General features: G+C 33.4%; 6 protein-coding genes and 1 non-coding gene across 7 annotated transcripts; 6 read left to right on the forward strand and 1 right to left on the reverse strand.

The window, feature by feature from the left end:
• Positions 1 to 30: 30 nt before the first annotated feature.
• Positions 31 to 369, forward strand: NAEGRDRAFT_72795 (uncharacterized protein; the record flags this gene model as incomplete). Its single annotated transcript, XM_002672025.1, has 1 exon — positions 31 to 369. One exon carries the CDS (start codon positions 31 to 33, stop codon positions 367 to 369), a length of 339 nt encoding a protein of 112 aa, XP_002672071.1.
• A 48-nt stretch (positions 370 to 417) lies between these two features.
• On the forward strand, positions 418 to 1,362 carry NAEGRDRAFT_52433 (uncharacterized protein; the record flags this gene model as incomplete). Its single annotated transcript, XM_002672026.1, has 1 exon — positions 418 to 1,362. One exon carries the CDS (start codon positions 418 to 420, stop codon positions 1,360 to 1,362), a length of 945 nt encoding a protein of 314 aa, XP_002672072.1.
• Positions 1,363 to 2,496: 1,134 nt separating this feature from the next.
• On the forward strand, positions 2,497 to 5,534 carry NAEGRDRAFT_59276 (vacuolar protein sorting 39; the record flags this gene model as incomplete). The annotated part of the gene is made up of 1 exon (XM_002672027.1): positions 2,497 to 5,534. The coding sequence occupies one exon, from the start codon at positions 2,497 to 2,499 to the stop codon at positions 5,491 to 5,493; it is 2,997 nt and encodes a 998-aa protein (XP_002672073.1). The 3' UTR covers positions 5,494 to 5,534.
• Positions 5,535 to 5,599: 65 nt separating this feature from the next.
• On the reverse strand, positions 5,600 to 5,688 carry NAEGRDRAFT_t613. The gene has a single exon. It is a non-coding gene; the product is annotated as a tRNA-Thr (tRNA).
• Positions 5,689 to 5,806: 118 nt separating this feature from the next.
• Positions 5,807 to 6,277, forward strand: NAEGRDRAFT_72798 (uncharacterized protein; the record flags this gene model as incomplete). Its single annotated transcript, XM_002672028.1, has 1 exon — positions 5,807 to 6,277. One exon carries the CDS (start codon positions 5,807 to 5,809, stop codon positions 6,275 to 6,277), a length of 471 nt encoding a protein of 156 aa, XP_002672074.1.
• A 169-nt stretch (positions 6,278 to 6,446) lies between these two features.
• NAEGRDRAFT_52435 (uncharacterized protein) lies at positions 6,447 to 7,853 on the forward strand (the record flags this gene model as incomplete). The annotated part of the gene is made up of 1 exon (XM_002672029.1): positions 6,447 to 7,853. The coding sequence occupies one exon, from the start codon at positions 6,447 to 6,449 to the stop codon at positions 7,851 to 7,853; it is 1,407 nt and encodes a 468-aa protein (XP_002672075.1).
• A 132-nt stretch (positions 7,854 to 7,985) lies between these two features.
• Positions 7,986 to 13,866, forward strand: NAEGRDRAFT_81307 (uncharacterized protein; the record flags this gene model as incomplete). Its single annotated transcript, XM_002672030.1, has 3 exons — positions 7,986 to 8,036; positions 8,157 to 12,694; positions 12,842 to 13,866. The coding sequence occupies 3 exons, from the start codon at positions 7,986 to 7,988 to the stop codon at positions 13,833 to 13,835; spliced, it is 5,583 nt and encodes a 1,860-aa protein (XP_002672076.1). The 3' UTR covers positions 13,836 to 13,866.
• Between the last annotated feature and the right edge of the window lie 127 nt (positions 13,867 to 13,993).

The raw sequence follows: 13,993 nt of genomic DNA on the forward strand, positions 1-13,993 counted from the left end.
ATTTGGGCAGCATTCTATTCTACCAAGGAAATGCATGGATTGAAAGCTCGTCAAGTTGTTGAGAAATTGAAAGAGGATAAGAATGTTGATTGGAATGATTATCCAATGGGTTATCGTTACGGAACTTTTATTAAAAAGTCAAAATACGAAAAGAATGTCAAGAATCCAAAAACAGGTGAAGAATTGGTGTGTATGAGAACTAAATCAGAAGCATTTTCATTCAAATTGGAAGATTTCGATTCAAAATATATTGAATTGTTTAATCTCAAGACATGGAATGAAGTTTTTGAAAAGGGAATTTTGAATAGAGATGATTTAATTCTTGAGCCATTGTTTAGTGATTTGTTGGCTTCAGATAACAAAGAATAAAGTTTCGAATAAATCTCCTTTTCAATATTAAAAAAATAGATCTGAAAAATGGCTCAATTGACCGAAGAAGATTCACAAGTAATTGTTAATTTAATTAATTTTGATCACTCCCCCAATTCATTGTTTGATCAATTAAAAATTCAACTACGAAATTATAAGAAATTTGTACCATTTTCCATGAATTTTGAAGAGGTTGCGAAAATAACACCAATTTCCAATTTAATGTGTCATGTTAAAGTCTCACCATCACATCATTGTCTATGTGTGTCTGATACAGAAGACAACATAAAGAAAATTAAGTTTTTTGAATTGACAAGCTTGCGATATTTAACAAGTTTTAAACATCTTACACCTGTTGACAGTTTGTTTATCGAGGAAAACTTTGATGGCCAACACAATGATGCAATTTATTTTGGAGAATTTGGGGGCATGACAAAGTACAGAGTTAAAGACTTGTTGATTTTGGGAGAAAATGCACAGTTTTTATGGAAAATTGAAAAGAAATACAGGTTTGGAATGGCAATAAGAGAAATTGGAAATAAGAAACAATTATTCAGATTTGCTGGCGTTTCCAGAACAATGGATATAATAGATGCTGAGGAGGGTAAAATTATTGCTGAGATGGATTTTGAACATATTCACAAGGTGTTTGGAATTGAATTTATTACTCCAAAGCGATTGTTTATATCATGTCTGGATGGAGATTGTTGTATATTTGATGAAGAAACAGAAAACAAATGGAAACTCTTTAAAATTATTCAAAGTGTGGATGATATTCGCCTTAAAGACTCTGCTGGATTAACAGTTGACTATTTGGGTAAAAAGATATTCCTCTCCAATACTGGAAGAATTATAATCTTTGATTTTGATGGAGATGTAGTTGGCTCATACAAGGCAGATATTAAAGTTCCTTGTGGTCTTGATTTTGACAAGAGAACTGGCCTTCTTTATGTTGCTGATCAATTATCCAATTCCATTAAAATTTTCAAGTAAAGTTACAAATATTTACATTTGACTTGATTTCTTTTCACACTTTGTAGTTGTGTGAAATGAAGAATATAACGATTGGTTAATCAAGTAGTGTGATATTTGTAACATTTCAATTGTTAATTTTGGACGGGAAGCCTGCCAGGAATATGGCGACAATCCCGCTACAGTCTTTGACTGTATGAACAGTGAAGGCAAGAGTTCTGGACGAATCTTGTTGTGTTTAAATAACAGGTTGTTGAGGAAATTCAATAGGTTGATCAACCTTGTATTTATTGAACATTGATTCGCTGAATTGCTTGATGCAAATTTTGGTTTCATATTTTCTGATCAAATCTAAACTAAATTGAAACTTCAGCTTATTGGATTTCATCAGCAAATTATTACAAGAAATCAATTTTTTCACAAGATCTTTAAATATTAAAAAAATATCTCATCATTTATAATAACATTCGAATGGTTGAAATTTTTTTTACCATTTCTCATTACCTTATTTGTAAATTAATGAAATTTGTGCAATGATGCATATGAAAATGATGATTAAAATTAAATATTATCCAATTGGAATAGCTAGTGGTTTTCCAATAATTCCAAAATCAATAAGTGAAATCTCAACTATTTAAATCTACAAGGTGTTTCTCTAAATTCATTAGATAATTTCATCTCAACGATTTATTTAATTTCAATAGAGAAACACCATATCTTGTTTATTTAGCCCATTGCCAAACATCACATTTCAAACCATCAAAATCTCTCATTAAAAAAAATTGGAGACATTTGCCTGCCATCCATCATCATTTTGATCACACAAAAACAAGAAGAAGAAGAATAAAATCGTGCATCAAAACATCAAAATGGCACCTCCATCATCATCCACCAATACAATCCATGAAAAATTTGATTTTTATTCCCTCGTTTCACCACAAGGACAAATCAAAACTATTTGTTCAGTAATTGATGATTATGATTTTATATTTGTTGGTTTGGGGGATGGTCGTGTAGTTATCTATCGAATGAAAATTGATAATTTCTCAGCCATTGAAGCAGAGAAATGTGTTTCCATCAATATTGACAAGGCACCGATTGAAGATATTCAAGTTGACTCTAAAAACAAGTTACTTTTTGTATTGAATGAACAACATGATTGATATTTTGGTTATGATCCGAAACATCCAACAGGAATTTCTTGAGAGAAAGGCAGAAATTTTGGGTAAACAAATTTCATGTTTTGCTGTGGATAAGAGATGTGAAAATCAGAGATTGGTTTTGAGTTATAAAAGTGGAAAGTTAAAAGGAAAGGCATCACTGTTTTCATATAAGGAATTGTTGGAAGATAGTGTTCAAGAGTTGACTGAAATTAAAACAGTTGATATGGAAGATTCAAATCAATTTACGACAACTCATGAAATGTTATTTGTTGATTCTTACTTTGTTTGTTTACTTTCAAAAGGTGCAAAATCAAAAGAAGTCATGTATTATAAGAGATTTAGTTTGAATATTTCACAAACTACGAGAAATTTCATTTCCTGTCAATCAATTGTTACAAAAGAAAGTGATATGGATGAAATTCGAGGAACAAAGGGTGTTTATATTAAGAATAGTATGATTCATTTAGAAGGAAAGGTAGCTCTCTTTAGATGTGGATTGAAATTGTGGAGACCTTGCTATTTGGATGGTGAAAAGTATTATGTGAGAAATGCCTCCTCAAATATTGTTTCAAGTGTTGCAGGAAATGCTAACAATACTACTGATTCTTCTTCATCACTTTCCAGTAATATTCAAAGTTCAAATTCTGAAGAACAATCAGAAATTGAAGAAGTCAACTATGAAAGAACCAACACTTTACAATCCATGAAGGAAGAATTTAAATATGCCTATGTTAACACAAATGGTGCTGAACCTTTGAGTGTTTGTTTGTGTTTCCCATATGTTGCTTGTTTGATGAGTGACAGTCTCGATATTTACAATTTATATTGGAGAGAAAGTACAACTACCAAGTCAACTATGCAAGCAAAGAAAGTTTATTCATTATTGAACAATAAGGATGGTACCACTATATTTGCAGATGAACATCGTTTCTATGTGGTTACTGAAAATTCAAATGCCATTCGTTACTTGTCTCCTCCAAATAGTGATATTCAATTAAAGACATTGAGAGAAGAGTTGCTCTCACCACAAGCTCATCACTTGTTCAAAATGAGACAAGACAAAAATAGTGAAGATTTCAGAAAGGAATTGATGGAATTCCAATTTGCAAATGGTAAAGCGAACTTGGAAAGAGGTAGGCCGAAGGAAGCTTTCAGATTCTTCTTAGAATCAATGAAGCAATCAAAGTATTTATCCATTGAAGATAGAAAGGATATTCGTGAGATTTTGAGATATTTCATGTATTATAGCGGTTCTTCTCATTCTCAATTTAGTTTGATTTCACCAAGTTTCTTCCCGTCTTCAATTTCAAGTGAACCAATTCGTGAAAAATTGACTACAAACTTTAAACAAGGGAAAATCAAAGCTGGTATCGATCAGAACTTTATCACTCAAGATATGGCTATGAACTTTACAGAGCACTTTATCAACTTGCTCATTCACAAGACTTTCATGTACTTGATGGAATTCCTTGAAGTGGTTCAATCAAATCCAAAATATAGACCTGAAACTTTGGATCAACAAGCTGCAGTTGAATATGCCTTGTTAGCTCTCTACACATTACCTCATCCAAACATGGCTTCAAAGGAATTTGATGAAAACAATAGAAGATCCCTTGCCTACTATCATCATTCTTGCTATGAGAACATTGAAAAGATTGTAAAGAGAAAGCACGAACCTGGTTTTGAAAAGTATACTGAACAATTGTTCAAAGTCTTGACAGATACTGGTTGTTGGAGACACGCTGCCTTGTTAGCTCATAATCTTGGGCAAAGTACTCAACAAGTTATGGGTATTTTCAAGAGTAACATTAGTCGTGACATTTACTATGAACGTTACGATGGTGTGGATGATGTTGTTGATATTTTAAGTCAGATGGATGGTAATACATTATTGCAAAATCCATCCATTAGAGAATTCATTTCATGGATCATTTCACTCAATCCAAGCAAGAGTGTCAAGATTTTCACCGCCCCAAGAGCTAATCCACCAATCCCAGATTTGGTATTGGAATTCTTGAATCCATTCCCTCTCAACATGACAGTTCAATATTTGCATCACATAATCTATGAAACAAAGGGTCAAGGTATTACAGATAGAGATTTGAATAGATATCATACAGAATATGCAATAAGTTTGATTGATTATGTAACCTTGATTTATCCTGTCAATCTCGATAAGAGACTTGCCCCTCCAGCAGGTACTGAACAGGGAGATCTCGGTAAATTTAGAGGATACTTGTTGAAACACATCAAGGAAAGTAGCAGATACAATAAGGAAATTGTCGACAAGAAACTTCAAACATCCAATTTGAATGAGGAAAAGATTTCACTCTTCCATGTTATGGGAAAACACGAGGAGGCATTAACTGTCCTTGTAAAAACTGATTTGAAGAGAGCTGAGGAGTATTGTGATACTGTCTTTGAGGAAGAACAAAAATCTACAGTTTTACTTTCAAAGAGTGGAAATCAAGCAAGTAATTACAATCCATATTTAATCAGATTGATTGAAATTACAACCAATCCAACACTTTTTGATGAATATGATGAAGAGAGTGCTCTCCGTAGAATGATGAGTGTTCTCAGTTTACTTCAAAGAAGAGCTTCGGATATTAACATTATTGAAGTATTGTCCGTACTTCCAGAACATTCTGAATTGAGGCAATTATCAACCTTCTTAACTCAGGCCATTCAATTTACTCATCACAATAATAGAACTACTTTAATTAAGAATGAATTGGCAAGAAATGCCTCAATGCAAGTTAAGGCACGTCATGTCAAAGCTACAACCAGATCAATAACTGTTACTTCAACTACATCATGTCCAGTTTGTGAACAACCTATTGGTAATGCTGTCTTTGCAATCTTCCCTGACCAATCAGTTGTCCATTATCGTTGTTTGATTAGCAACGAAGATGAAAAGAAGGAAAAGAATAGGAATGTCCATCCAAAGAATGGTATTGATTTTAAGAAATTCCCAGTTGACTTTTAAATCTTTACCCGTAACAAATAAATCAATTAAACAATTCGTTCACTCTTAATATCATTAATTTTTAGCCATTTCCAAATCCTTTTAGTCGGTTGGCAAAGAAAACAAAAGGCGACTGAGGGAATTGAACCCTCGACCCTCAGTTATCTCAGCATTACTGCCTACAAGACTGATGCACTGCCACTGTGCTAAGCCGCCTTACATGCATCAAAAAAATTATAAAAACCTGTGCTAAAGCAACACATGTCAAACTTTCTTCAAAAATTTTCCACTTGAAGTTCAATTAGACATTAGACTTGAAAAAAAAGGCTTTACAATGTTGCCATCATCGTGTTTTGGTTACAGTAATTGGAGTGGTAGAGCCACTGATGATGATGACTTTGAAAGCTTTCTCTATTCACCAACAAATGAGGAGCAAATTAATACTTCGGAAGAGATTAATTTAAATATGAATAATTCTATTAACACGACGGATCGGAACCAACATCAATCTATCTGTCAGAATAATACTGTGCCGGTACAATCAATTAATTCTTCATCAATGGTTGAAAAGAATGAATACACATGTTTGTCATGTCGAAAATTACACAGAAAATGTGACAAATTACTTCCATCATGTTCTTATTGTTCAAAGAGAGGATATAATTGTATATATGAAAAACCAAAGAGAAGTGTAAAACCAAATCAACCAAACTTTGTGTTTGTTGATGAAGGAAGAAAGCTAACTAATCATCGAATAAGTCAACCAACAGCAGCAACAACGAACAAATCAATTTCGTTGTGGTGAAAATTCAAAGAATATAGAAAGGAGAGGGGAACCTTATGTAAATATTGTAAATAATTTGAATAGAATTGGAAATAATGCAACGAGTATTAATGCATTGCAAAATGAGTTGAATTATCGATTTGTTACCACTCAAACTCTGGATGTATATTTTAATGTAATTGCTTGTGGAATGCCACTTGTGGAAAGAAAGAAATTGGAACAAGTTTTGGAATATCAATCTAATTTGTATCATCCTTCATTCTCAATATCTGGATGTGATTTTTATACGAATCAGTTTGAATTTGAAAAGGATCAATCACTTTTATTTACATTACAAGCACTGTGTTTACAACAGATGGGTCATCGAGATGTTTCCACTCAACTCTACCTTCAAGGAAAACAATTATTGGGAAAATACTTTGATGACATTGATTCGATAAGCGTCCTACTTTCAATGAAATTTACATCACTCTATTTACTGGGAGAGGGTGAAAGAAGAAAGGCCAGAGCCATGATGTTAATTGTAAAAGCAGGTATTGATCCATACCTTTTGAAAAACGAAAAGGTGAAGGAAATTTCTGATCTAGAACTGATATTGAAGAATGCCAAATCTTTTACATCATTATTGATTGAATCTCAGCTAAAACTAATTGACCTTTACCTAAATGAAGAATGCTACCCAGACACATATCTTTTCGAGGCCATTGAGGAATTGTCAAACCGAAAACTAAAATTCACAGATGAGGAAAGATCAAGAGGATGTAAAAAACTAGACAAGGAAACCTATGAAAAGATAAAGGGATTTATGAAAGCTTACATGTCTCTCTCCAGAATATTTGTTGAGAGTGAAAGAAATGACACAGATAATGCAGGTAATTTGCTCATGCTTAGTTTGAGCATCACAACAAAGCAAATTTGGTTAGAAATTCTACTCAATTCAGATGAAAGTTTCAGAGATTTGAATGAAATTCTTCAAATTTCCAGTGAAATTATTAGATTGACGAGGACTAAATTCTTTCCCTATCTTCAAATCAATGCTACTAAGGGAATAATTTTAGCTGCCACACTGAGGGCAAGTTATTATTACAAACTAGGTCCTAATGAAAATGTCAATGATGATTTGAGAGCTCTTAAATCACTCTCAACAAAGTACAAATATATCCAAACAGAATGTGTTGATTTGATGAAGGCACTTGAAACTCTGACATACATGTCATTAAATAGTGGAAGTTTATCAAATCCATTTTCTGTGGATGAAATTTGCAATTTTACCTCCAAAATTGAACCAACAACATTGAAAGCACCTACTGAAGGAGGAATTATTGTTTATTATAATGACTATGTAGAAAATCACAGACCTAATCTGAATCAAGTGATGAAGGAAGATACTGATCTTATAGATGAATTAGTCAATTGTCTATTGGATCAAGATAAGATTAAGAAGGAAGTTACTGATCCTATTCAACAAAAAGAGAGCTTGCATTATAGAAAATTACAACTTGTGCAAACCTACCGAAATAAGGCAACTGATAGGCAGGATAATTATCAAGTGATTGAAATGATGAAGAATATTCGACTCTTTTACATGTTGCAATAACTATCCTCAATAAATTAGATTAGTTTCGAATAGTTTCATTACCAATGGTTTCAATTAGTTTCATATGAAAGTCCACTTTAGTTGGGATGCAAGATAGCTCTCTCATTTTCCCATCAATCATCACTCAAAAAAATGACCAAAGACACGATAAAGGTAGACTTTCGTCTTCACCAGTCCGGTAATGTAAGTGTTCATCATCGCTACTACAGTTCATCAACGATTCTACAACAATAATTTTCCTTTCTCCATCATCATCAACAAACAACAATAACGAAATACGAAACTAATTTTTATTCGAAACAGCTGATTGAAGGTTTTTTAAAAAAGAAGGGTAAAAACTTAATCAATCGAGCACCACTTCGTTACGTAATTGTACGAAAGGATGGTCTTTATTATTTTGATGTAAAGAAGGATGAAAAGAATGGTCAAGATCAACCCGATCTTGATACTTGTCTTGGATTTATAAATATTCTTGATTTACAATCAGTGGTTGGAGATGAATCTGATAACAAATTAACAATAACAGCAGAAAAGAAAAAGAAAACTAAACAATTTGTATTTTTCACTGAAAATAAGGATTCGTATACAAATTGGTTCAATGAAGTAAAGAAATGGGAATCACAAAAAGATTTATATGTAAAATCATCACCTCAAACCAATCAATCAACATTTTCAAGTGGTGCTTCATCAAGAAATTCTGCAAAATCAGCAACCAATGAATTAACTTCCATCTCACAAAGAGTTCGATCATCTTCGAGTAGACTTTCATTGAACAAACCTATTGATACAGGTGGTCTATTTTCACAGAGTCCACCTAATAGTGGTGGTGGTGGTGCATTGAGTGGTGGTGTTGCAAGTGGTGGTACTGGAGACAGTTCAGCAACTACTCCATCAACTCCTTCCACAATTATTTCTGGAAGTTCTGCTACCCCAATTATTAATCCATCCACTACAAATGTTACTGCAGGTACGAGTCCAACTGGTATTGGATCTATTCTCAATAGGAAAAAGACAACTTTTGAAGATGAAGATATTGGAACGGAGGCAAATATTTCTGATGAAGAAGATGAATTGGAAAATGACGAAGATGATGATAATATGAGTGGTCTCAGTGCAAGAAGTAGAAGTTCAACAAGATCAAGAAGAAGTGGAGTTTTGAAAGGAAAAGAAAAAGGAAATTTGTTTGACTTGTTAAATTCTCAAAAATTGGCCGAATCAAGTGTTGCTAGAAGACACTCTGTCATGTTTGATAAGGTTTCTGATAGATCTTCAGTTATTTTCGATGATGGATCATCACACAGTGGTGCTGGAAATCGTAAGAACGATGAAGATCAATTTGATAAGAGAAGATTCCAAAATATCATGTCAATCTTCCCAATTGAAAGAGAACATTCTCGTTATTTTGATGATGGTAAACGTGTTGAATTGACTCAACCAATAGCAGAAGTCAAAGAATGGGAAGAAGAATTAATCAGCTTTGAAACTAAACGTTCTCAAAAATCAGAAAAAGTTGATGAAAAATCCATCACTACTCTCGTTCCTCATGATTTTGCAGATGCTAAGGAAAAGTGTAAGGAAACTCTTCAACAAGAGGACAAATTCTGTTACTGGGCTCACGAAGTTGTGTGGTTCAATCCAAGAGTAGTCGGTAATAAGAATCAATACAAGGAAGCACTTCTCGTGTTGGGTAACAGAAATTTGTACATTATTGACTCGAAGAGTTTCAAAACTGAAACAAAGGTCAGAGTGAATGATATTGTTCACATTGTTCAATCTGGTTATGAGGATGACATTGTTGGTATTGTAAGAAAGAAGGACAGAGAGGAAATGTACGATATTCTATTCCAATTCACAGAAACTAAAAAAACAAGAGGTGCCGATGAGACATCCATTACTGTTCAAGATGAAGAGAGAATTAGAGGGAAATCATTTGCTAACAGTTGTTCTGCTCTCTTTAAGGAACAAGAAAATGAAATCTACTTGAAAAAGATTGAATTCTTTGATTATATTTCAGCAATTTTCCTTTCACAAAGAGGTTTGCAACTTAAAATCTTCTTTGTCAATGATGTAAGACAAGCAGTTAGAACAACTGAAAAGGAAGATCCAATTGACTTGAATGAAAAGAATATTCTCGAATCAACATCCATTCTCCAAATCGATAAGAAGCATGATTTTATCAAACTCTATTTGGAACCAATTAGATGTAGAGTTATGAGTGAATTTGGTGATAAACAAGTGCTATTTGCTGGTCTCCTTGGTAAGAAGAATAAGAGAAACAAGTATCAAAATCGTACCATTGTCATTACTAATAGAGCTCTCTACGTCTTTGATCCAAAGAAGCAAAAATCATTCAAGAGAAGAATTAAACTCTCTGAAATCTCAAGAGTTTACAGAAATAAGAAGAAGGGTGTATTGATTGATGTTCCTAGTGAATATCCACTTTGTTTGGTTCCAAAGCAAAATATGGACGTTTTTGAAGATTTTATAACTGTTCTCTCTACTTTGTATTTTGATAAGGATTTAGTTCAACATGTAAAGGATAATGAATTTGATTCATTTGACTTGGAAAAGTCTCAAGGTTTCAAGGAAAAGATGAACGAAACTGAAGATATTTTACAAGTCCACAATCAGCTCAGAACAGCCATTAGTTCTAAAGATGTTAACCAAGTTAGAGAATATTTGGCCTACGCTGATGCATTGGTTGGTAAGAGAGATCCTCAAGAAACTATGAGTATTAGAGATTTGAGAATTCAAGCTAGTGAATTCTTAGCTGATGTTCGTTTACAAGAATTCATCAAGGAAAAACTTCAAACTGCTTTCATTAACAGAGATTTCCTTGAAATGAGTAGAATGTTGGATCACATTGAAACTATCAAGAAGGAAAGAGGTGAGGAAGAAATCTACAAAGTACTTGCTGACTATCTCAAGAGTATCAAAACTGAAAAGGAAGTTGTCATTAACAAACACTTACTCATGACAAGAATCGAATATTTACTTGCTGGAGGTGTTGATACAGATAATGAGAGAAGAATTCTCGAAGCTGTTGATATAGCCAAGAGAGCTGGTTTCGTAAAGGAAGTTGAAAAGTACAAACAAGAGTACGACAAGGAAAAGCAAAAGATCTACATTGATCAACAAATTGCCGAAGTCATCGATAGAAAGAAGAAGAATACCAGCTTTGACTCAGATGCCGATCGTTTGATTTGTCTGATTGAAAACGCCAAAGCATTGGGAATTTATGAAGGCAAAATCCAAAAGACATTCGAAGAAAATACCAAAGATTTCATTACCAACAAATCCAACAATCACAATTTCAAGTCAGTTATTGAACAAACTAGAAAGGATATTGAGAGTAATCATTCTAAACTCAAGAAGGAAATTGAAAAGGTCAAGATTGGAGCTGAAGGTTATACCAACATTGATAAGGCCCTCGTTGATGAAGCTGAAAAGGTCCTCAAGGAAATTGAAAATATCAGAAAGTACCAAAAGAAATTGAATACTATTCTTGATAAGACTGAAAAGGGAGTTTTCAAATTGGAAGAAGCTCAATATCTCATTGAAAAGTGTAAGAAAAAGTTGGCTAGTAAACGTAAAGGATACGGAGAAACAAAGGACTATAGAGAGTTGACCAAGAGAGCTAACAATACATACAATGAACTCAAACGTGAAACCAAGAGAATTTACAAACAAGAAGCTTCAAACATTGCTTTGACTTTGAAGAAACTTCTCGACGATCAACAATACGACATGTTGAGACAAAAACTTGCCCAAATCAATACTGCAGAAATCAAACCAGCTCTTGTTGCAGAACTTCCTGAACTTCAAAAGATCATTGATGAAGTTGTTGACAATTTGAATACCTTTGACTTTATGAGAAAGTTGTCTGGTGTTGGTGTTGAAAAGGAATACTCCTACAAGGATGTTGAAAAGGTTCTCAAATTTAAAGAATTTGCTGAGAGAAATCCACGTGAACTCTCTGAAGAACAACAAGAATCACTCGAAAAGATTGAAAAGAAGGTTGCTATGGAATTCAAACTCTACAATGAAATCCAAGAAGAAAAGAAGAGATTTAAGGATATTTCAGCTGAAATTTTCAATTTCCAAAAGGTTGAAATTTTATTAGAAAATGTTTCGGATATTCCTTCCTTGGAAGATGAAGCAATTGAATTAGCAAACATGGTGAGAATGAAGAAGACTTTCAACATGTATGTTAGAGAAATTCAAAAGAGAAAGGCAACAGCAAGAAGCTACGATGACATTTTGAGAAAGGCCTCAAAGGAGAACATTGATGTGAATATTCTTGTTGGTGCTGCAATGACTCAAAAGACAAACGATGTTCAATTGGAAGATGAGTTGAATGAATTGATTAGAAGAAAGGACTTGAAGAAATTACAAGATTTCATTGGTAAGAATTCAGATACCATGCCAAGAAATTTACTCAAAATGGCAAATGCCAAGTTGAACAATTTGAGAAGAGAAAATATGTCACCTCTTGAATTGATTGAACAAATTAACAATGCTATTGACGTTCATGCTAAGGAAGAATTGTTAAATGCAATTGAAATTGCTAACAAATTATTGAACGAAGATATTGCTGAACAATCCAAGACTCAACTTCAAAATGCCATCGAACGTGCCCAAGTAACCATCAAGGAAATTACAAACAAGGAAAATATCGAAAAGATCAAATTGTATCCACAAGAATTCATGAAAGAAGCTTTGCATTCTGATGATTTTGATGAAATTGATGTTGAAAATGATTCATTCAACATGACAAGAAAGCTTCGTCAAGTTCAAGGGCTCACCGATTACTCATCCTTGTCCAGAGAGGAAAAACAAAAGTACCTCTTTGAAATATTCCAAAGCAAGAGCATGAATTCAGATAATGAACTGTTACAAAGATTGACTTATCATGTCAACAAGCTCAGAGCTTTCTGTGAATCAAGAGAAGGCTCACATTCTGAAGAGGAAATGTATGTCGTCGAGAGAGACAATGTATTCGGCCAAAACTTGATCAAAGTTCTCTACGATATTTTGAATCACAAGACAAAGAAACGTTTCTTCTACTTGTCTAAGGATCCATATGAAATTCTGAGTGGTTTGAAGGCATCCAATGATCACATTGGTAAACTTGTCGATTCATTTGATTCTAACGAATTGGTTAAAAGATTGAAGAAGGAAAAGAAAAACGAAGCTCTTTCAGTCCAATTTATTTACTACCTCCTCTCTGAACGTTCTTTCATGTTTGTGGTTGAATTATTGTTAACATCTGACGCCTACCTAAAGGATTGCTACGAATTGGATTCTGTAGTTCTTGATAGAAGATACAGAGATGATATTTACCCACTCATGTCATTATTGGCCATGTTCCAATTCACATTCTCACTTAGATCATCAACTGATGTGTTGGCTGCTTCTCCAGTTTCCAGACTGAAAGGTATTGTCAGATCGATTGTACACTACTTTGTATCGAATAGAACTGAAACTAAATCTAATTTAGAACTCAGTGGCAAGGAAGATTGGGAGAAGAGTAACATTGGTGAGCTGATTCGTAAAAAGTTGGTACCAACAGTTGCAGAAATATTCAATCACAAGTTCAAGAGTGGTTTCATTTCAAAATATCACATTTGGCAATTCATTCAAGATGTTGCTGAACAAAAGAGAATCAGTGCTATTGACATTGGAGGTATCAATTTACCAACTGCAATTGATTTTGTGAACGAGGCAGTTGATAATCCTTTAGACTTTGACTTTAAATTCGAGACATTTATTTGTTACGCTTTGAATAGAGGTCTTATGGCTGAATTCTTTGAAAGTATCTTGAAGGACAGATCATTCCTAGCTAAGTATTATGACCAATATGCTCTAGTATTAGATAAGGATGTTATCGGTAACACTGTCAAATATTTCGAAATCATTTCTCAATTACCATTCGATTTAATAGAATCCTCTGAAAAGTATAACCAAAAATATAACCAATAAAAATTTAACTTAATGCTCCTGATTTTGCTAATTTATCAGCCATTTCATTTCCATAAATATTTGTGTGACCTGCAACATAGGTAAATTTAACATCTGTCTTTTTGTTAATTTCAGCAATTAATTCTCTAAATAAATCCAAATTTTGAATGTCTTTTTTA

This window comes from Naegleria gruberi (genome assembly GCF_000004985.1).
Source record: "Naegleria gruberi genomic scaffold NAEGRscaffold_56, whole genome shotgun sequence".
NCBI classification, from domain to species: domain Eukaryota; phylum Heterolobosea; class Eutetramitea; order Acrasida; family Naegleriidae; genus Naegleria; species Naegleria gruberi.